General features: G+C 55.3%; 2 protein-coding genes across 8 annotated transcripts in view; both read right to left on the reverse strand.

Annotated features, from left to right (window-relative positions):
- Window positions 1-8,663, reverse strand: part of BPTF (bromodomain PHD finger transcription factor) — a 99,999-nt gene extending 91,336 nt beyond the window's left edge. For all 7 annotated transcript variants that reach the window (XM_073660327.1, XM_073660329.1, XM_073660332.1 and 4 more), the window contains exon 1: window positions 8,066-8,663. In XM_073660327.1, the coding sequence (XP_073516428.1) occupies window positions 8,066-8,486 (421 nt within the window). In that variant the 5' untranslated portion in view covers window positions 8,487-8,663. The remainder of the gene's footprint in view (window positions 1-8,065) is intronic.
- Window positions 8,664-16,733: 8,070 nt separating this feature from the next.
- The window catches only part of NOL11 (nucleolar protein 11), an 8,783-nt gene continuing 2,999 nt past the window's right edge, over window positions 16,734-22,517 (reverse strand). The window contains 10 exon segments of the mRNA XM_073660424.1: window positions 16,734-17,099; window positions 17,186-17,293; window positions 17,392-17,484; window positions 17,568-17,646; window positions 18,570-18,776; window positions 18,924-19,049; window positions 19,127-19,311; window positions 19,404-19,466; window positions 19,614-19,654; window positions 19,657-19,695. Of these exon segments, the coding sequence (XP_073516525.1) occupies window positions 16,983-17,099; window positions 17,186-17,293; window positions 17,392-17,484; window positions 17,568-17,646; window positions 18,570-18,776; window positions 18,924-19,049; window positions 19,127-19,311; window positions 19,404-19,466; window positions 19,614-19,654; window positions 19,657-19,695 (1,058 nt within the window). The 3' untranslated portion in view covers window positions 16,734-16,982.

Raw genomic sequence — 22,517 nt, forward strand, 5'->3', positions numbered from 1 at the left:
TTACCACCCCTCACCCGGAGGATAATAATAATAATATTACTGCCCCTCACCCGGAGGATAATAATAATAATACCGCCCCTCACCCGGAGGATAATAATAATAATAATAATAATAATATTACCACCCCTCACCCGGAGGATAATAATAATAATATTACTGCCCCTCACCCGGAGGATAATAATAATAATATTACCACCCCTCACCCGGAGGATAATAAAAATAATATTACCACCCTTCACCTGGAGGATAATAATAATAATATTACCACCCCTCACCCGGAGGATAATAATAATAATATTACCACCCTTCACCTGGAGGATAATAATAATAATATTACCGCCCCTCACCTGGAGGATAATAATAATAATAATATTACCACCCCTCACCTGGAGGATAATAATAATAATAATATTACCACCCCTCACCTGGAGGATAATAATAATAATATTACCACCCCTCACCTGGAGGATAATAATAATATTACCGCCCCTCACCTGGAGGATAATAATAACAATATTACCGACCCTCACCTGGAGGATAATAATAATAATAATAATAATAATATTACCGCCCCTCACCCGGAGGATAATAATAATAATAATATTACCACCCCTCACCCGGAAGATAATAATAATAATAATAATAATATTACCACCCCTCACCCGGAGGATAATAATAATAATATTACCGCCCCTCACCCGGAAGATAATAATAACAATATTACCGCCCCTCACCCGAAAGATAATAATAATAATATTACCACCCCTCACCTGGAGGATAATAATAATAATAATAATAATATTACCACCCCTCACCTGGAGGATAATAATAATAATATTACCACCCCTCACCTGGAGGATAATAATAATAATAATATTACCACCCCTCACCTGGAGGATAATAATAATAATAATATTACCACCCCTCACCCGGAAGATAATAATAATAATATTACCACCCCTCACCTGGAGGATAATAATAATAATAATATTACCACCCCTCACCTGGAGGATAATAATAATAATATTACCACCCCTCACCTGGAGGATAATAATAATAATAATATTACCGCCCCTCACCTGGAGGATAATAATAATATTACCACCCCTCACCTGGAGGATAATAATAATAATATTACCGCCCCTCACCTGGAGGATAATAATAATAATAATAATAATATTACCGCCCCTCACCCGGAGGATAATAATAATAATATTACCACCCTTCACCTGGAGGATAATAATAATAATAATAATAATATTACCGCCCCTCACCTGGAGGATAATAATAACAATATTACCGACCCTCACCTGGAGGATAATAATAATAATATTACCGCCCCTCACCCGGAGGATAATAATAATAATATTACCACCCCTCACCCGGAGGATAATAATGATAATAATAATAATAATATTACCACCCTTCACCTGGAGGATAATAATAATAATAATAATATTACCGCCCCTCACCTGGAGGATAATAATAATAATATTACCACCCCTCACCTGGAGGATAATAATAATAATATTACCACCCCTCACCCGGAGGATAATAATGATAATAATAATAATAATAATATTACCACCCTTCACCTGGAGGATAATAATAATAATAATAATAATATTACCACCCTTCACCTGGAGGATAATAATAATAATAATAATAATAATAAATATTACCGCCCCTCACCCGGAGGATAATAATAATAATATTACCGCCCCTCACCCGGAGGATAATAATAATATTACCACCCCTCACCTGGAGGATAATAATAATAATAATATTACCGCCCCTCACCTGGAGGATAATAATAATAATATTACCGCCCCTCACCCGGAGGATAATAATAATATTACCACCCCTCACCTGGAGGATAATAATAATAATATTACCGCCCCTCACCTGGAGGATAATAATAATAATATTACCGCCCCTCACCCGGAGGATAATAATAATAATATTACCGCCCCTCACCCGGAGGATAATAATAATATTACCACCCCTCACCTGGAGGATAATAATAATAATAATATTACCGCCCCTCACCCGGAGGATAATAATAATAATATTACCGCCCCTCACCTGGAGGATAATAATAATAATATTACCACCCCTCACCCGGAGGATAATAATAATAATATTACCGCCCCTCACCCGGAGGATAATAATAATAATATTACCGCCCCTCACCCGGAGGATAATAATAATAATATTACCGCCCCTCACCCGGAGGATAATAATAATAATATTACCGCCCCTCACCCGGAGGATAATAATAATATTACCACCCCTCACCTGGAGGATAATAATAATAATAATATTACCGCCCCTCACCCGGAGGATAATAATAATAATATTACCGCCCCTCACCTGGAGGATAATAATAATAATATTACCGTCCCTCACCTGGAGGATAATAATAATAATATTACCGCCCCTCACCCGGAGGATAATAATAATATTACCGCCCCTCACCTGGAGGATAATAATAATAATATTACCACCCCTCACCTGGAGGATAATAATAATAATAATATTACCGCCCCTCACCCGGAGGATAATAATAATAATATTACCGCCCCTCACCTGGAGGATAATAATAATAATATTACCACCCCTCACCCGGAGGATAATAATAATAATATTACCGCCCCTCACCCGGAGGATAATAATAATAATATTACCGCCCCTCACCCGGAGGATAATAATAATAATATTACCGCCCCTCACCCGGAGGATAATAATAATAATATTACCGCCCCTCACCCGGAGGATAATAATAATATTACCACCCCTCACCTGGAGGATAATAATAATAATAATATTACCGCCCCTCACCCGGAGGATAATAATAATAATATTACCGCCCCTCACCTGGAGGATAATAATAATAATATTACCGTCCCTCACCTGGAGGATAATAATAATAATATTACCGCCCCTCACCCGGAGGATAATAATAATATTACCGCCCCTCACCTGGAGGATAATAATAATAATATTACCACCCCTCACCCGGAGGATAATAATAATAATATTACCGCCTCTCACCTGGAGGATAATAATAATACTACTACCACCCTTCACTTGGAGGAGTTTAGGTTAGTGCTCTTATACTCTACGATATCCGCCCTCCCTCCAGCAGGCGCCCTTCTCCCTCTCCCTTCACGACAAGCGGCGTCCTCTCTCCTTGTCCCTCAGTAGGGGGCGCTCTCCCCTTCTCCCTCCACCAGGCGGCGCTCTCCCCCTCTCTCCCCGGCAGGCAGCGCTTCCCCCCCCCCCCAGGAGGCGGCACTCTTTCCCCCCCACCCCCCAACCAGGGGGCGCTCTCTCTTCCCCTCCCCCCCAGATGGCGGCGCTCTTTACCCCCCACCCCCCAACCAGGGGGCGCTCTCTCTTCCCCTCTCCCCCCCTCCCACCAGGCGGCGCTCTCCCCCCACCAGGCGGCGCTCCCCCCCCCCCCTCTCTCCACACCCCCCCACCAGGCGGCGCTCTCCCCCCCCTCTCTCCCCACCAGGTGGCGCTCTCTCCCCACCCCGTGGCGCTCTCTCCCCACCCCCCACCAGGTGGCGCTCTCTCCCCCTCTCTCCTCACCCCCCCAGGTGACGCTCTCTCCCCACACCCCACCAGGTGGCGCTCTCTCCCCCTCTCTCCCCACCCCCCACCAGGCGGCCCTCTCTCCCCACACCCCACCAGGTGGCGCTCTCTCCCCCTCTCTCCCCACCCCCCACCAGGCGGCCCTCTCTCCCCACCCCCCACCAGGCGGCCCTCTCCCCTCTCCCCTCCAGCAGGCGGCGCTCTCCCTTGTCACTCCAGCAGGCGGCGCTCTTCCCTCTCCCCTCCAGCAGGCGGCGCTCTCCCCTCCACCAGGCGGCGCTCTCCCTTCTCCCCTCCACCAGGCGGCGCTCTCCCTTCTCCCCTCCACCAGGCGGCGCTCTCCCTTCTCCCCTCCACCAGGCGGCGCTCTCCCTTCTCCCCTCCACCAGGCGGCGCTCTCCCTTCTCCCCTCCACCAGGCGGCGCTCTCCCTTCTCCCCTCCACCAGGCGGCGCTCTCCCTTCTCCCCTCCACCAGGCGGCGCTCTCCCTTGTCCCTCCACCAGGCGGCGCTCTCTCCCCTCTCCCCTCAACCAGGCGGCGCTCTCCCCTCCAGCAGGCGGCGCTCTCTCACCTCTCCCCTCCACCAGGCGGCGCTCTCTCCCTTGTCGGCGGCGCTCTCTCCCCTCCACCAGGCGGCGCTCTCTCCCCTCTACCAGGCGGCGCTCTCTCCCCTCTCCCCTCCACCAGGCGGCGCTCTCTCCCCTCTCCCCTCCACCAGGCGGCGCTCTCTCCCCTCTCCCCTCCACCAGGCGGCGCTCTCTCCCCTCTCCCCTCCACCAGGCGGCGCTCTCTCCCCTCTCCCTCCACCTGGCGGCGCTCTCTCCCCTCTCCCCTCCACCTGGCGGTGCTCTCTCCCCTCCACCAGGCAGCGCTCTCTCCCCTCCACCAGGCGGCGCTCTCCCTTGTCCCTCCACCAGGCGGCGCTCTCTCCTCTCCCCTCCGCCAGGCGGCGCTCTCTCCCCTGTCCCTCCACCAGGCGGCGCTCTCTCCCCTCTCCCCTCCACCAGGCGGCGCCCTCTCCCCTCTCCCCTCCACCAGGCGGCGCTCTCTCCCCTCTCCCCTCCACCAGGCGGCGCTCTCTCCCCTCTCCCCTCCACCAGGCGGCGCTCTCTCCCCTCCACCAGGCGGCGCTCTCTCCCCTCTCCCCTCCACCAGGCGGCGCTCTCTCCCCTCTCCCCTCCACCAGGCGGCGCTCTCTCCCCTCTCCCCTCCACCAGGCGGCGCTCTCTCCTCTCTCCCCTCCACCAGGCGGCGCTCTCTCCTCTCTCCCCTCCACCAGGCGGCGCTCTCTCCCCTCTCCCCTCCACCAGGCGGCGCTCTCTCCCCTCTCCCCTCCACCAGGCGGCGCTCTCTCCCCTCTCCCCTCCACCAGGCGGCGCTCTCTCCCCTCCACCAGGCGGCGCTCTCTCCCCTCTCCCCTCCACCAGGCGGCGCTCTCTCCCCTCTCCCCTCCACCAGGCGGCGCTCTCTCCCCTCTCCCCTCCACCAGGCGGCGCCCTCTCCTCTCTCCCCTCCACCAGGCGGCGCTCTCTCCCCTCTCCCCTCCACCAGGCGGCGCTCTCTCCCCTCTCTCCCCTCCACCAGGCGGCGCTCTCTCCTCTCTCCCCTCCAGCAGGCGGCGCTCTCTCCTTTCTCCCCTCCAGCAGGCGGCGCTCTCTCCCCTGTCCCTCCACCAGGCGGCGCTCTCACCCCCTCTCCCCTCCACCAGGCGGCGCTCTCTCCCCTCTCCCCTCCACCAGGCGGCGCTCTCTCCCCTCTCCCCTCCACCAGGCGGCGCTCTCTCCCCTCTCCCCTCCACCAGGCGGCGCTCTCTCCCCTCTCCCCTCCACCAGGCGGCGCTCTCTCCCCTCTCCCCTCCACCAGGCGGCGCTCTCTCCCCTCTCCCCTCCACCAGGCGGCGCTCTCTCCCCTCTCCCCTCCACCAGGCGGCGCTCTCTCCCCTCTCCCCTCCACCAGGCGGCGCTCTCTCCCCTCTCCCCTCCACCAGGCGGCGCTCTCTCCCCTCTCCCCTCCACCAGGCGGCGCTCTCTCCCCTCTCCCCTCCACCAGGCGGCGCTCTCTCCTCTCTCCCCTCCACCAGGCGGCGCTCTCTCCTCTCTCCCCTCCACCAGGCGGCGCTCTCTCCCCTCCACCAGGCGGCGCTCTCACCCCTCTCCCCTCCACCAGGCGGCGCTCTCTCCCCTCCACCAGGCGGCGCTCTCTCCCCTCTCCCCTCCACCAGGCGGCGCTCTCTCCCCTCTCCCCTCCACCAGGCGGCGCTCTCACCCCTCTCCCCTCCACCAGGCGGCGCTCTCTCCTCTCTCCCCTCCACCAGGCGGCGCTCTCTCCCCTGTCCCTCCACCAGGCGGCGCTCTCACCCCTCTCCCCTCCACCAGGCGGCGCTCTCTCCCCTCCACCAGGCGGCGCTCTCTCCCCTCTCCCCTCCACCAGGCGGCGCTCTCTCCCCTCTCCCCTCCACCAGGCGGCGCTCTCTCCTCTCTCCCCTCCACCAGGCGGCGCTCTCTCCCCTCTCCCCTCCACCAGGCGGCGCTCTCTCCTCTCTCCCCTCCACCAGGCGGCGCTCTCTCCTCTCTCCCCTCCACCAGGCGGCGCTCTCTCCCCTCTCCCCTCCACCAGGCGGCGCTCTCTCCCCTCTCCCCTCCACCAGGCGGCGCTCTCTCCCCTCCACCAGGCGGCGCTCTCTCCCCTCTCCCCTCCACCAGGCGGCGCTCTCTCCCCTCTCCCCTCCACCAGGCGGCGCCCTCTCCCCTCCACCAGGCGGCGCCCTCTCCTCTCTCCCCTCCACCAGGCGGCGCTCTCTCCTCTCTCCCCTCCACCAGGCGGCGCTCTCTCCCCTCCACCAGGCGGCGCTCACTCCCCTCTCTCCCCTCCACCAGGCGGCGCTCTCTCCTCTCTCCCCTCCAGCAGGCGGCGCTCTCTCCCCTGTCCCTCCACCAGGCGGCGCTCTCACCCCCTCTCCCCTCCACCAGGCGGCGCTCTCTCCCCTCTCCCCTCCACCAGGCGGCGCTCTCTCCTCTCTCCCCTCCAGCAGGCGGCGCTCTCTCCCCTCTCCCCTCCACCAGGCGGCGCTCTCTCCCCTCTCCCCTCCACCAGGCGGCGCTCTCTCCCCTCTCCCCTCCACCAGGCGGCGCTCTCTCCCCTCTCCCCTCCACCAGGCGGCGCTCTCTCCCCTCTCCCCTCCACCAGGCGGCGCTCTCTCCCCTCTCCCCTCCACCAGGCGGCGCTCTCTCCCCTCTCCCCTCCACCAGGCGGCGCTCTCTCCCCTCTCCCCTCCACCAGGCGGCGCTCTCTCCCCTCTACCAGGCGGCGCTCTCTCCCCTCTCCCCTCCACCAGGCGGCGCTCTCTCCTCTCTCCCCTCCACCAGGCGGCGCTCTCTCCTCTCTCCCCTCCACCAGGCGGCGCTCTCTCCCCTCTCCCCTCCACCAGGCGGCGCTCTCACCCCTCTCCCCTCCACCAGGCGGCGCTCTCTCCCCTCCACCAGGCGGCGCTCTCTCCTCTCTCCCCTCCACCAGGCGACGCTCTCTCCCCTCTCCCCTCCACCAGGCGGCGCTCTCACCCCTCTCCCCTCCACCAGGCGGCGCTCTCTCCCCTCTCCCCTCCACCAGGCGGCGCTCTCTCCTCTCTCCCCTCCACCAGGCGGCGCTCTCTCCTCTCTCCCCTCCACCAGGCGGCGCTCTCTCCTCTCTCCCCTCCACCAGGCGGCGCTCTCTCCTCTCTCCCCTCCACCAGGCGGCGCTCTCTCCCCTCTCCCCTCCACCAGGCGGCGCTCTCTCCCCTCTCCCCTCCACCAGGCGGCGCTCTCACCCCTCTCCCCTCCACCAGGCGGCGCTCTCTCCCCTCCACCAGGCGGCGCTCTCTCCTCTCTCCCCTCCACCAGGCGGCGCTCTCTCCCCTCTCCCCTCCACCAGGCGGCGCTCTCTCCTCTCTCCCCTCCACCAGGCGGCGCTCTCTCCTCTCTCCCCTCCACCAGGCGGCGCTCTCTCCCCTCTCCCCTCCACCAGGCGGCGCTCTCTCCTCTCTCCCCTCCACCAGGCGGCGCTCTCTCCTCTCTCCCCTCCACCAGGCGGCGCTCTCTCCCCTCCACCAGGCGGCGCTCTCTCCTCTCTCCCCTCCACCAGGCGGCGCTCTCTCCCCTCTCCCCTCCACCAGGCGGCGCTCTCTCCTCTCTCCCCTCCACCAGGCGGCGCTCTCTCCTCTCTCCCCTCCACCAGGCGGCGCTCTCTCCTCTCTCCCCTCCACCAGGCGGCGCTCTCTCCCCTCCACCAGGCGGCGCTCTCTCCTCTCTCCCCTCCACCAGGCGGCGCTCTCTCCCCTCTCCCCTCCACCAGGCGGCGCTCTCTCCTCTCTCCCTCCACCAGGCGGCGCTCTCTCCTCTCTCCCCTCCACCAGGCGGCGCTCTCTCCTCTCTCCCCTCCACCAGGCGGCGCTCTCACCCCTGTCCCTCCACCAGGCGGCGCTCTCACCCGGGGTGCTGCTGCTGTACGTGCTGTGGCTCCTGAAGCTGCTGTCCGTGCAGTAACTGGCGTCGTCGTCGTCGACCTCGTCGTCCGGATCGTGTCGGTAGTCGTCGTCGTCGATGTCGTCCGCCTCCTCGGGGAAGTCGTCCAGCTCGCGGCGCTCGTCGTCGCTCTCGTGGTCGTCGTACACCACCTTGCTGGGGGGGGCGCGGCCTCCTCGTCCTCGGCGGCCTCCCCGGGAGCCCGGTGCGGCCTTCCTCCTCCTGCGGCGGCCGCGGGCCGGGGGGCTCGAGTCTCCGTGCAGCGCCCAGCGGCCCCGGCTGTTCACGCCCCGCAGTCTGGAGCGCAGGCCGGCCGTGGGGCCCGGGGACGTGTCGGCGGGAGGCAGCGCGGGGGTCTTCGGCGGCCTCCCCCTCCGCCCCCTCATGCTGCGGCCGCGGGAGCCCCGGGGCTGCTGGGCGGGAGGATGCGGCTCTGCGGACGGCACGGAGCGGGGAGGCTGACGGGGCCGGGAGCGGAGGCTCAGTCACAGGTGGCGGCGCCAGGATCCGGCTCCGCCGCCATCTTACCCTCTCCCTAGACTGGAAGAGCCAGGCCGGAGTCACGTGACGGCGAGAGGGCCGGAGAGCTCCCCCTGGTGGCGGCAGCGCAGGAACTGCAGCGCCACTGAGCAGCAGTGATAATGAGGACCCCAATGTGTGACCAGTGGTATCACCCGGGGACCCCCCAATGTGTGACCAGCGGTATCACCCGGGGACCCCCCAATGTGTGACCAGCGGTATCACCCGGGGACCCCCAATGTGTGACCAGCGGTATCACCCGGGGACCCCCAATGTGTGACCAGCAGTATCACCCGGGGACCCCCAATGTGTGACCAGCGGTATCACCCGGGGACCCCCAATGTGTGACCAGCAGTATCACCCGGGGACCCCAATGTGTGACCAGCGGTATCAACCGGGGACCCCAATGTGTGACCAGCGGTATCACCCGGGGACCTCCAATGTGTGACCAGCGGTATCACCCGGGGACCCCAATGTGTGACCAGCGGTATCACCCGGGGACCTCCAATGTGTGACCAGTGGTATCACCCGGGGACCCCCAATGTGTGACCAGTGGTATCACCCGGGGACCTCCAATGTGTGACCAGTGGTATCACCCGGGGACCCCCAATGTGTGACCAGCGGTATCACCCGGGGACCCCAATGTGTGACCAGCGGTATCACCCGGGGACCCCCCAATGTGTGACCAGTGGTATCACCCGGGGACCCCCAATGTGTGACCAGCGGTATCACCCGGAGACCCCCAATGTGTGACCAGCGGTATCACCCGGGGACCCCCAATGTGTGACCAGCAGTATCACCCGGGGACCCCAATGTGTGACCAGCGGTATCACCCGGGGACCCCAATGTGTGACCAGTGGTATCACCCGGGGACCCCCAATGTGTGACCAGCGGTATCACCCGGGGACCCCCAATGTGTGACCAGCAGTATCACCCGGGGACCCCCAATGTGTGACCAGCGGTATCACCCGGGGACCCCCAATGTGTGACCAGCAGTATCACCCGGGGACCCCAATGTGTGACCAGCGGTATCACCCGGGGACCCCAATGTGTGACCAGCGGTATCACCCGGGGACCTCCAATGTGTGACCAGTGGTATCACCCGGGGACCCCCAATGTGTGACCAGTGGTATCACCCGGGGACCTCCAATGTGTGACCAGTGGTATAACCCGGGGACCCCCAATGTGTGACCAGCGGTATCACCCGGGGACCCCCCAATGTGTGACCAGTGGTATCACCCAGGGACCCCCAATGTGTGACCAGTGGTATCACCCGGGGACCTCCAATGTGTGACAAGTGGTATCACCGGACCTCCAATGTGTGACAAGTGGTATCACCCGGGGACCCCCAATGTGTGACCAGTGGTATCACCCGGGGACCTCCAATGTGTGACCAGCGGTATAACCCGGGGACCCCCAATGTGTGACCAGCGGTATAACCCGGGGACCCCCAATGTGTGACCAGCAGTATAACCCGGGGACCCCAATGTGTGACCAGCGGTATAACCCGGGGACCCCCAATGTGTGACCAGCGGTATAACCTGGGAACCCCCAATGTGTGACCAGTGGTATCATCAGGGGACCCCCAACTTGTGACCAGTGGTATAACCCGGGGACCCCCAATGTGTGACCAGTGGTATCACCCGGGGACCCCCAATGTGTATCCTGTGGTATCATCCGGGGACCCCCAATGTGTATCCAGTGGTATCATCCGGGGACCCCAATGTGTGACCAGCGGTATCACCCGGGGACCCCCAATGTGTGACCAGCGGTATAAGCCGGGGACCCCCAATGTGTGACCAGCGGTATCACCCGGGGACCCCCCAATGTGTGACCGGCGGTATCACCCGGGGACCCCCCAATGTGTGACCAGTGGTATCACCCGGGGACCCCCAATGTGTGACCAGTGGTATCACCCGGGGACCCCCAATGTGTGACCAGCGGTATCACCCGGGGACCCCCCAATGTGTGACCAGTGGTATCACCCGGGGACCCCCCAATGTGTGTCCAGCGGTATCACCCGGGGACCCCCAATGTGTGACCAGTGGTATCACCCAGGGACCCCAATGTGTGACCAGCGGTATAACCCGGGGACCCCCAATGTGTCACCAGCAGTATCACCCGGGGACCCCAATGTGTCACCAGCAGTATAACCCGGGGACCCCAATGTGTGACCAGCGGTATAACCCGGGGACCCCCAATGTGTGACCAGCGGTATAACCCGGGGACCCCCACTGTGTGACGAGTGGTATCACCCGGAGACCCCCAATGTGTGATGAGTGGTATCACCCGGGGACCCCCAATGTGTATCCAGTGGTATCATCCGGGGACCCCAATGTGTGACCAGTGGTATCATCCGGGGACCCCCAATGTGTGACCAGTGGTATCACCCGGGGACCCCAATGTGTATCCAGCTGTATCATCCGAGGACCCCCAATGTGTGTCCAGCGGTATCACCCGGGGACCTCCAATGTGTGACCAGTGGTATCACCCGGGGACCCCAATGTGTATCCAGCTGTATCATCCGAGGACCCCCAATGTGTGTCCATCGGTATCACCCGGGGACCTCCAATGTGTGACCAGTGGTATCACCCGGGGACCCCCCAATGTGTGACCAGTGGTATCAACCGGGGACCCCCCAATGTGTGACCAGTTGTATCACCCGGGGACCCCCAATGTGTGACCACCGCTATCATCCAGGGACCCCAATGTGTGACCAGCGGTATAACCCGGGGACCCCCAATGTGTGACCAGCAGTATCACCCGGGGACCCCAATGTGTGACCAGCGGTATAACCCGGGGACCCCCAATGTGTGACCAGCGGTATAACCCGGGGACCCCCACTGTGTGACGAGTGGTATCACCCGGAGACCCCCAATGTGTGATGAGTGGTATCACCCGGGGACCCCCAATGTGTATCCAGTGGTATCATCCGGGGACCCCAATGTGTGACCAGTGGTATCACCCGGGGACCCCCAATGTGTATCCAGTGGTATCATCCGGGGACCCCAATGTGTGACCAGTGGTATCATCCGGGGGACCCCCAATGTGTGACCAGTGGTATCACCCGGGGACCCCCAATGTGTATCCAGCTGTATCCGAGGACCCCCAATGTGTGTCCAGCGGTATCACCCGGGGACCTCCAATGTGTGACCAGCAGTATCACCCGGGGACCCCCAATGTGTGACCAGTGGTATCAACCGGGGACCCCCAAATGTGTAACTAATGATATCATCCGGGGACCCCAAAATATATACACAGTGTAATAATCCCTGTAGATTACAGCCGTCTGTATATAATAATCCCTGCAGATTACAGCGGTCTGTATATAATAATCCCTGCAGATTACAGCGGTCTGTATATAATCCCTGCAGATTACAGCGGTCTGTATATAATAATCCTTGCAGGTTACAGCAGTCTGTATATAATAATCCCTGCAGATTACAGCGGTCTGTATATAATAATCCCTGCAGATTACAGCGGTCTGTATATAATAATCCTTGCAGGTTACAGCAGTCTGTATATAATAATCCTTTCAGGTTACAGCGGTCTGTATATAATCCCTGCAGATTACAGCAGTCTGTATATAATAATCCCTGCAGATTACAGCGGTCTGTATATAATAATCCTTGCAGGTTACAGCGGTCTGTATATAATCCTGCAGATTACAGCGGTCCGTATATAATCCTGCAGATTACAGCGGTCCGTATATAATCCTGCAGATTACAGCGGTCCGTATATAATCCTGCAGATTACAGCGGTCTGTATATAATCCCTGCAGATTACAGCAGTCTGTATATAATAATCCCTGCAGATTACAGTGGTCTGTATATAATAATCCCTGCAGATTACAGCGGTCCGTATATAATCCCTGCAGATTACAGCAGTCTGTATATAATAATCCCTGCAGATTACAGCGGTCTGTATATAATAATCCCTGCAGATTACAGCAGTCTGTATATAATAATCCCTGCAGATTACAGCAGTCTGTATTTAACAATCCTTGCAGGTTACAGCAGTCTGTATATAATAATCCCTGCAGATTACAGCGGTCTGTATATAATAATCCCTGCAGATTACAGCAGTCTGTATTTAACAATCCTTGCAGGTTACAGCAGTCTGTATATAATAATCCCTGCAGATTACAGCAGTCTGTATATAATAATCCTTGCAGGTTACAGCGGTCTGTATATAATAATCCCTGCAGATTACAGCAGTCTGTATATAATAATCCCTGCAGATTACAGCGGTCTGTATATAATAATCCCTGCAGATTACAGCGGTCTGTATATAATAATCCTTGCAGGTTACAGCGGTCTGTATATAATAATCCCTGCAGATTACAGCAGTCTGTATATAATAATCCCTGCAGATTACAGTGGTCTGTATATAATAATCCCTGCAGATTACAGCAGTCTGTATATAATAATCCTTGCAGGTTACAGCGGTCTGTATATAATAATCCCTGCAGATTACAGCGGTCTGTATATAATAATCCCTGCAGATTACAGCAGTCTGTATATAATAATCCCTGCAGGTTACAGCAGTCTGTATATAATAATCCCTGCAGATTACAGCGGTCTGTATATAATAATCCCTGCAGATTACAGCAGTCTGTATATAATAATCCCTGCAGATTACAGCAGTCTGTATATAATAATCCCTGCAGATTACAGCAGTCTGTATATAATAATCCTTGCAGGTTACAGCGGTCTGTATATAATAATCCCTGCAGATTACAGCAGTCTGTATATAATCCTGCAGATTACAGCGGTCTGTATATAATCCCTGCAGATTACAGCGGTCTGTATACAATAATCCCTGCAGATTACAGCAGTCTGTATATAATAATCCCTGCAGATTACAGCGGTCTGTATATAATAATCCTTGCAGGTTACAGCGGTCTGTATATAATAATCCCTGCAGATTACAGCGGTCTGTATATAATAATCCCTGCAGATTACAGCGGCCTGTAGATAATAATCCCTGCAGATTACAGCAGTCTGTATATAATAATCCTTGCAGGTTACAGCGGTCTGTATATAATAATCCTTGCAGGTTACAGCGGTCTGTATATAATAATCCCTGCAGATTACAGCAGTCTGTATATAATAATCCCTGCAGATTACAGCAGTCTGTATATAATAATCCCTGCAGATTACAGCAGTCTGTATATAATAATTCTTGCAGGTTACAGCAGTCTGTATATAATAATCCCTGCAGATTACAGCAGTCTGTATATAATAATCCCTGCAGATTACAGCAGTCTGTATATAATAATCCTTGCAGGTTACAGCAGTCTGTATATAATAATCCCTGCAGATTACAGCAGTCTGTATATAATAATCCCTGCAGATTACAGCAGTCTGTATATAATTATCCTTGCAGGTTACAGCGGTCTGTATACAATAATCCCTGCAGATTACAGCAGTCTGTATATAATAATCCTTGCAGGTTACAGCAGTCTGTATATAATAATCCCTGCAGATTACAGCAGTCTGTATATAATAATCCCTGCAGATTACAGCAGTCTGTATATAATTATCCTTGCAGGTTACAGCGGTCTGTATATAATAATCCCTGCAGATTACAGCAGTCTGTATATAATAATCCCTGCAGATTACAGCGGTCTGTATAAAATAATCCCTGCAGATTACAGCGGTCTGTATATAATAATCCCTGCAGATTACAGCAGTCTGTATATAATAATCCTTGCAGGTTACAGCGGTCTGTATATAATAATCCCTGCAGATTACAGCAGTCTGTATATAATAATCCCTGCAGATTACAGCAGTCTGTATATAATTATCCTTGCAGGTTACAGCGGTCTGTATATAATAATCCCTGCAGATTACAGCAGTCTGTATATAATAATCCTTGCAGGTTACAGCAGTCTGTATATAATAATCCCTGCAGATTACAGCAGTCTGTATATAATAATCCCTGCAGATTACAGCGGTCTGTATAAAATAATCCCTGCAGATTACAGCGGTCTGTATATAATAATCCCTGCAGATTACAGCAGTCTGTATATAATAATCCTTGCAGGTTACAGCAGTCTGTATATAATAATCCCTGCAGATTACAGCAGTCTGTATATAATAATCCTTGCAGGTTACAGCGGTCTGTATATAATAATCCCTGCAGATTACAGCAGTCTGTATATAATCCTGCAGATTACAGCGGTCTGTATATAATCCCTGCAGATTACAGCGGTCTGTATATAATAATCCCTGCAGATTACAGCAGTCTGTATATAATAATCCTTGCAGATTACAGCGGTCTGTATATAATAATCCCTGCAGATTACAGCGGTCTGTATATAATAATCCCTGCAGATTACAGCAGTCTATAGTCGAGCGTTGATTGTTCTTCCTCCTCTTCACTCGCTGTGGTTGAGGCAATTGACCCAATGGGATTTGTATTCCGCCTATGGAGACTTTTCTGCCCTGGTAATTCCCAGAATCCTCTGCTCATCTATAAAGCTGATTAACCCCTGCGGCTCCGGCCAGGGCTGATGGGATTATTCTTGCGGCTCCTCCCCCAGCAGTGAAGTAATAACCCGGCGTCCAGTCCCGTGGTCTCATCATTGGAGTGGGGAACGGGCCCCATCTGCTGGTCATAGCCGGGAACTGCACCGTGGGGGGTGGAGTCTGTAAGGCACCAGAGGCTGAGTCAGCCCCACCCCGTCAGCACAGGCCACGCCCCTGAGCAGCAGGCAAGCTATAGATTATAATCCAGGGCAGAGGACGGCGGAGAAATCAAGGCGCTTCTTGCATATCGGGGGTTGTTATCAGACGTGCGGCTCCCAAGTCTGTCTCCTTATTGGGATTATGCTAGGAGCTGCTCTCCCTTCCCTAAATTCGGGGTGGTCCCAGCTCGCGTCTCCCTTCCCTAAATTCGGGGTGGTCCCAGCTCGCGTCTCCCCTCCCACGGCTGCACAAGAATTGGCGAATGTAATGGAAGCGTCAGTTCTGGGGCGGCTGAGGGCTGGTGTTATTAGTCAGGAAGAGGGGCAGCATCCATGTTCCCAGCCCAGCCTATTAATATCATGCTGTGAGCTGATACTAATAGACTGGGAAGCTCAATGGATATTGGCCCCTTCCCAGAATTATATCAGCCCCAGCTGTCTGCTTAGTCTTTGCTGGTTAATAAAAAAAATAAGGGGGATCCCACACTTTTTTTGCTGCCCCTCTCCCTTCCTTACTAACCAGTCAAGTCTTCGCAGACAGCTGTGAGCTGATACTAATAGACTGGGAAGCTCAATGGATATTGGCCCCTTCCCAGAACTATATCAGCCCCAGCTGTCTGCTTAGTCTTTGCTGGTTAATAAAAAAAATAAGGGAGATCCCACACTTTTTTTGTTGCCCCTCCCCCTTCCTTTTTTTTTTAATAACCAGTCAAGGATTCGCAGACAGCTGTGAGCTGATACTAATAGACTGGGAAGCTCCAGGGATATTGACCCCTTCCCAGAATTATATCAGCCCCAGCTGTCTGCTTAATCTTTGCTGGTTAATAAAAAAATAAGGGGGACCCCAAGCTTTTTTTGTTGCCCCTTCCTTTTTTAATAACCAGTCAAGGCTTCGCAGACAGCTGTGAGCTGATACTAATAGACTGGGAAGCTCCATGGATATTGGCCCCTTCCCAGAATTATATCAGCCCAAGCTGTCTGCTTTCCCTCAGCTGGTTAGTAAAAATAAGGGAGACCCCCATGGCGGGTTTTATAATTAATAAATACATGTAGAGTAAGCTCCAGGCGCACCGCACTAATCATATCTCACCAACATCTTTCTTACTGTGCACAGGTGCCGGCTGGTGAACCCTCATCAGCGTCGCCCGCGCTCACTGCTATCAGCGAGACCAGGTGCCTGATGAGAGTAGTAGTCATCAGACGACGCATGTTTTTCTTGTTGCCGCTTTTCTTTCACACTCGACCCATTTCCCCCTTGATATAGCGGGTGCACTACAAGTGCCATTTCACCCTCATGGTGACCCACTGGATTATTGGGCTTTGTAGTAAGCCTCTGTGTCAGTGTTCACTGTCGCTCTGACATTATATTCATGAACCAGTCAGCGCTGGATGAGCAGAGGAATGACGGCTCCAAACACAGAGATAGGAAACACGGCTTTAATAAATGCAGCACAATGGTGGTCGCTGCACGCGGGGGTCCGACCGGCACAGACAATGACCGCCGCACATTAATGTCCATCTCCAGATAAAGCGCAGAGTAATTGTACAAAAAATGTCCGTCCGGCAAAGCTCCCCCCGCCGCCGCCGCCGCCACACACAGGGGTCTGTACAAAAATAGTATTACATGTCCGGGGAGTCATCCTCCCCCGCCCGCAGCCTCCGGGGGGCGCTATCAGTACAGCTCCAGGACCTCGATGCAGTAGTGGCCACGCTCCGGCCTCGGGCTCCGCAGCTTCTGCAACTCGGATAAACTTCCCTCTATCGCGTTCAATTCCGAGAAAAAACGCACCTGAAGGAGAAAACACACAGTCCAGCAGAGGGCGACAGACACATGACTCCCATTACTCCCTGTTATCAGCCAGCGGGGGGACTCACCTGGGAGCGCACGTACTTCTGCAGGGAGCGCAGCAGGTTTTTGGCTTTGGGCAGCAGAACCAGGACAGTGAAATTGGCATCAAGGATCAGATTCATCCAGTCCAGGACCTGCGGGGAGAGAGAGACGGGTCAGCACCGGTCACCTGAGCACACGGAGAACTACAAGGGCCAGCAAGCAGTGACGTGGAGGGGGGGGGGGGTCTCACCTGTGTAACGGACAGGCGCCCCTCCCCCGGCAGGTTCAGCTCCAGGTTCTCACTGCATTTCTGGTACAAGTAATGGAGGTAGCGCAGGAGGAGCTGCGGAGAAAAGGAAGATGCATTACTACAGGGAGACCACAAGGGGCGCCCCCCACGGCAGGCCGAGGTTTATATATACGTACAATCACTTGCTCGGAGGTGAGGTCCTTCAGGTGCGGCAGGAGGAAGCTCTCGCTGAACGGGGAGGCGAGAACAGAATTGCTGAACGCCGGCATTAAGGAAAAAACATCACCAAGAAGGAAGACGACGACGCACAAGACGCCACCCATCACCAAGAAGGATGACGACGCCGCAAATGACGGCACCCATCACCAAGAAGGACGACGACACCGCACAAGACGCCACCATCACCAAGAAGGACGACGACGACGCAAAAGACGCCACCCATCACCAAGAAGGACGACGACGCAAAAGACGGCACCCATCACCAAGAAGGACGACGACACCGCACAAGACGCCACCCATCACCAAGAAGGAAGACGACGACGCAAAAGACGCCACCCATCACCAAGAAGGACGACGACGCAAAAGACGGCACCCATCACCAAGAAGGACGACGACACCGCACAAGACGCCACCATCACCAAGAAGGAAGACGACGACGCACAAGACGCCACCATCACCAAGAAGGACGACGACACCGCACAAGACGCCACCATCACCAAGAAGGACGACGACACCGCACAAGACGCCACCATCACCAAGAAGGAAGACTACGACGCAAAAGACGCCACCCATCACCAAGAAGGATGACGACACCGCACAAGACGCCACCCATCACCAAGAAGGACGACGACGACGCACAAGACGCCACCATCACCAAGAAGGACGACGACGACGCACAAGACGCCACCATCACCAAGAAGGACGACGACGCACAAGACGCCACCATCACCAAGAAGGACGACGACGCCGCACAAGACGCCACCATCACCAAGAAGGACGACGACGCACAAGACGACACCGCCGCCAAGCAGGACGACGCCGCCGAACAAGACGCCACCATCACCAAGAAGGACGACGACGCACAGGATGACGACGAGCAGGACGATACTGACAAATCAATAGAGCTGCAATATGGGAGAGCAGCAGCATGCTGACTGTCTCCGTGCACAGAAGGATACAGCAGGATGGCACGTTTCAGGCTGACCGGGCAGCGCTGAGCCTCATCTCGGGGATGGACCTTCTGGTGGACGACGTCGCCGCTGTCCTCCTCCACGACGGGCGAGCTGAAGCCGTTGTGGGTGACGGGGTCCATGGCCGCCTCCTGCACGTACAAGGCCGCAGACTGGGTGCTGATGACGGCCGCACCGAGGACGTCTTCACCGACACTGCAAAAATCAAAGGTGCCATCAACTCCCAGATCTCTGTTTCACGTCAGTGACCGGAAGCTATTGCCATCCAGACGTGTAACGAGCGAGTCAGCGCCACACGGTCAGAGATGGCGGAGAAGGGCTCTGCGCGCCGGCAGCACTGACCTGAGGAAGGACTTGAGACAGGAGCACAGGACGCCTTCAGGGACGTCCACCAGCTGCTCCAGGCACAGCTGCGCCGCCCGGATGTCCAGCTTCTCCAGGCACAGGGGCAGCAGCCCCGGGCACAGGCTGCAAGAGAGACCAGAGAGTGAGAAGATCCTGGGCCACATCCGGAGCTGCGCTCCCAGTTCTGCCGCTCTGCGTACCTGTGGGATAACATGCCGGACTCAATCAGCTTGGTGAGGGCGCTCTGCGGGTAGAACTTGGGCTCCTTCTTGCAGCGAGCGACCAGACTCTGTGCCGCGCTGCTGACGGCGTCCTGGAACCGCAGCAGGTCAGTGATCGCCCAGAGCCGCTGCACCAGGGACGGGATCTGCTGTTCTGGGGCCGTCTGAGAAGTGGAGAGATGATTGACAGGTAGTAAATGGAATGGACCATCAGGACGTGAGAGGAGGGGTGCTCCATCCAGAGCTGCGCTCCTACCTGCAGGACCTCCAGGGACGGAGCCGTCTCCTCCTCGCTGCACGGAGTCTTTTTTGCTCTGGGCTAGAGGGGAAAAAAATAACAGCTGAGCACATCTGGTGTCCTCCAGACTGACACACAGTAACAGCCCCTCAGCTGTGTGAATCGGACCGGTTCAGGGTAGATCGTCCCCGCACTTATGGTGCTGGGCAGAGCACTCACATCACTCACCGTTCTCCTGCCGGCAGCCGGTTTAGGCGAATCTGTTTTCCAGTCAATGCTTCCCAGTTCACTATGGACACGGCCCCCGGGGCTGAGGACAGAAGAGCAGAGGTTACAAACAGTAAGTGTGAACAAGGACAAGGCAGCTGATGGCACTGTGCCAGGATGACTGGTGCCTTATCATGGGGCCGAGGACATAAGAGCAGAGGTTACAGCAAGTGTGAACGAGGACAAGGCAGCTGATGGCACTGTGCCAAGATGACTGGTGCCTTATCATGGGGCCGAGGACATAAGAGCAGAGGTTACAGCAAGTGTGAACGAGGACAAGGCAGCTGATGGCACTGTGCTATGATGACTGGTGCCTTATCATGGGGCCGAGGACAAAAGAGCAGAGGTTACAGCAAGTGGTGAATGAGGACAAGGCAGCTGATGGCACTGTGCTATGATGACTGGTGCCTTATCATGGGGCCGAGGACATAAGAACAGAGGTTACAGCAAGTGTGAACAAGGACAAGGCAGCTGATGGCACTGTGCCATGATGACTGGTGCCTTATCATGGGGCCGAGGACATAAGAGCAGAGGTTACAGCTAGTGTGAACGAGGACAAGGCAGCTGATGGCACTGTGCCAAGATGACTGGTGCCTTATCATGGGGCCGAGGACAAAAGAGCAGAGGTTACAGCAAGTGTGAATGAGGACAAGGCAGCTGATGGCACTGTGCTATGATGACTGGTGCCTTATCATGGGGCCGAGGACATAAGAACAGAGGTTACAGCAAGTGTGAACGAGGACAAGGCAGCTGATGGCACTGTGCCAAGATGACTGGTGCCTTATCATGGGGCCGAGGACAAAAGAGCAGAGGTTACAGCAAGTGTGAATGAGGACAAGGCAGCTGATGGCACTGTGCTATGATGACTGGTGCCTTATCATGGGGCAGAGAACATAAGAGCAGAGGTTACAGCAAGTGTGAACAAGGACAAGGCAGCTGATGGCACTGTGCTATGATGACTGGTGCCTTATCATGGGGCCGAGGACAAAAGAGCAGAGGTTACAGCAAGTGTGAATGAGGACAAGGCAGCTGATGGCACTGTGCTATGATGACTGGTGCCTTATCATGGGGCCGAGGACAAAAGAGCAGAGGTTACAGCAAGTGTGAATGAGGACAAGGCAGCTGATGGCACTGTGCCATGATGACTGGTGCCTCATCATGGGCCGAGAACATAAGAGCAGAGGTTACAGCAAGTGTGAATGAGGACAAGGCAGCTGATGGCACTGTGCCAAGATGACTGGTGCCTTATCATGGGCCGAGGACATAAGAGCAGAGGTTACAGCAAGTGTGAACGAGGACAAGGCAGCTGATGGCACTGTGCTATGATGACTGGTGCCTTATCATGGGGCCGAGGACAAAAGAGCAGAGGTTACAGCAAGTGTGAATGAGGACAAGGCAGCTGATGGCACTGTGCTATGATGACTGGTGCCTTATCATGGGGCCGAGGACATAAGAACAGAGGTTACAGCAAGTGTGAACAAGGACAAGGCAGCTGATGGCACTGTGCCATGATGACTGGTGCCTTATCATGGGGCCGAGGACATAAGAGCAGAAGGTTACAGCAAGTGTGAACGAGGACAAGGCAGCTGATGGCACTGTGCTATATTGACTGGTGCCTTATCATGGGGCCGAGGACAAAAGAGCAGAGGTTACAGCAAGTGTGAATGAGGACAAGGCAGCTGATGGCACTGTGCTATGATGACTGGTGCCTTATCATGGGGCCGAGGACATAAGAAACAGAGGTTACAGCAAGTGTGAACGAGGACAAGGCAGCTGATGGCACTGTGCCAAGATGACTGATGCCTTATCATGGGGCCGAGGACAAAAGAGCAGAGGTTACAGCAAGTGTGAATGAGGACAAGGCAGCTGATGGCACTGTGCTATGATGACTGGTGCCTTATCATGGGGCAGAGAACATAAGAGCAGAGGTTACAGCAAGTGTGAACAAGGACAAGGCAGCTGATGGCACTGTGCTATGATGACTGGTGCCTTATCATGGGGCAGAGAACATAAGAGCAGAGGTTACAGCAAGTGTGAACTGAGGACAAGGCAGCTGATGGCACTGTGCTATGACGACTGGTGCCTTATCATGGGGCCGAGAACATAAGAGCAGAGGTTACAGCAAGTGTGAACAAGGACAAGGCAGCTGATGGCACTGTGCTATGATGACTGGTGCCTTATCATGGGGCCGAGGACAAAAGAGCAGAGGTTACAGCAAGTGTGAACAAGGACAAGGCAGCTGATGGCACTGTGCTCTGATGACTGGTGCCTTATCATGGGGCCGAGGACAAAAGAGCAGAGGTTACAGCAAGTGTGAATGAGGACCAAGGCAGCTGATGGCACTGTGATGATGACTGGTGCCTCATCATGGGGCCGAGAACATAAGAGCAGAGGTTACAGCAAGTGTGAATGAGGACAAGGCAGCTGATGGCACTGTGCCATGATGACTGGTGCCTTATCATGGGTCCGAGAACATAAGAGCAGAGGTTACAGCAAGTGTGAATGAGGACAAGGCAGCTGATGGCACTGTGCTATGATGACTGGTGCCTCATCATGGGGCCGAGGCCATAAGAGCAGAGGTTACAGCAAGTGTGAATGAGGACAAGGCAGCTGATGGCACTGTGCTATGATGACTGGTGCCTTATCATGGGTCCGAGAACATAAGAGCAGAGGTTACAGCAAGTGTGAATGAGGACAAGGCAGCTGATGGCACGATGACTGACATAAGAGCGGACTGGTGCCTTATCATAGGGTCGGGGCTTTGTGTCATTGTCTCATGGTTTCCCCCAAGGAAGCACCTGCCGCCATCACTGCTCTGCAACAAAAGGGCTTTACAGGCAAGGACATTGCTGCTTGCAAGAAGAG

Source organism: Phyllobates terribilis, unplaced genomic scaffold, assembly GCF_046119375.1.
Source record: "Phyllobates terribilis strain yellow unplaced genomic scaffold, ASM4611937v1 Scaffold_25__1_contigs__length_18738178, whole genome shotgun sequence".
Taxonomy (NCBI): Eukaryota; Metazoa; Chordata; class Amphibia; order Anura; family Dendrobatidae; genus Phyllobates; species Phyllobates terribilis.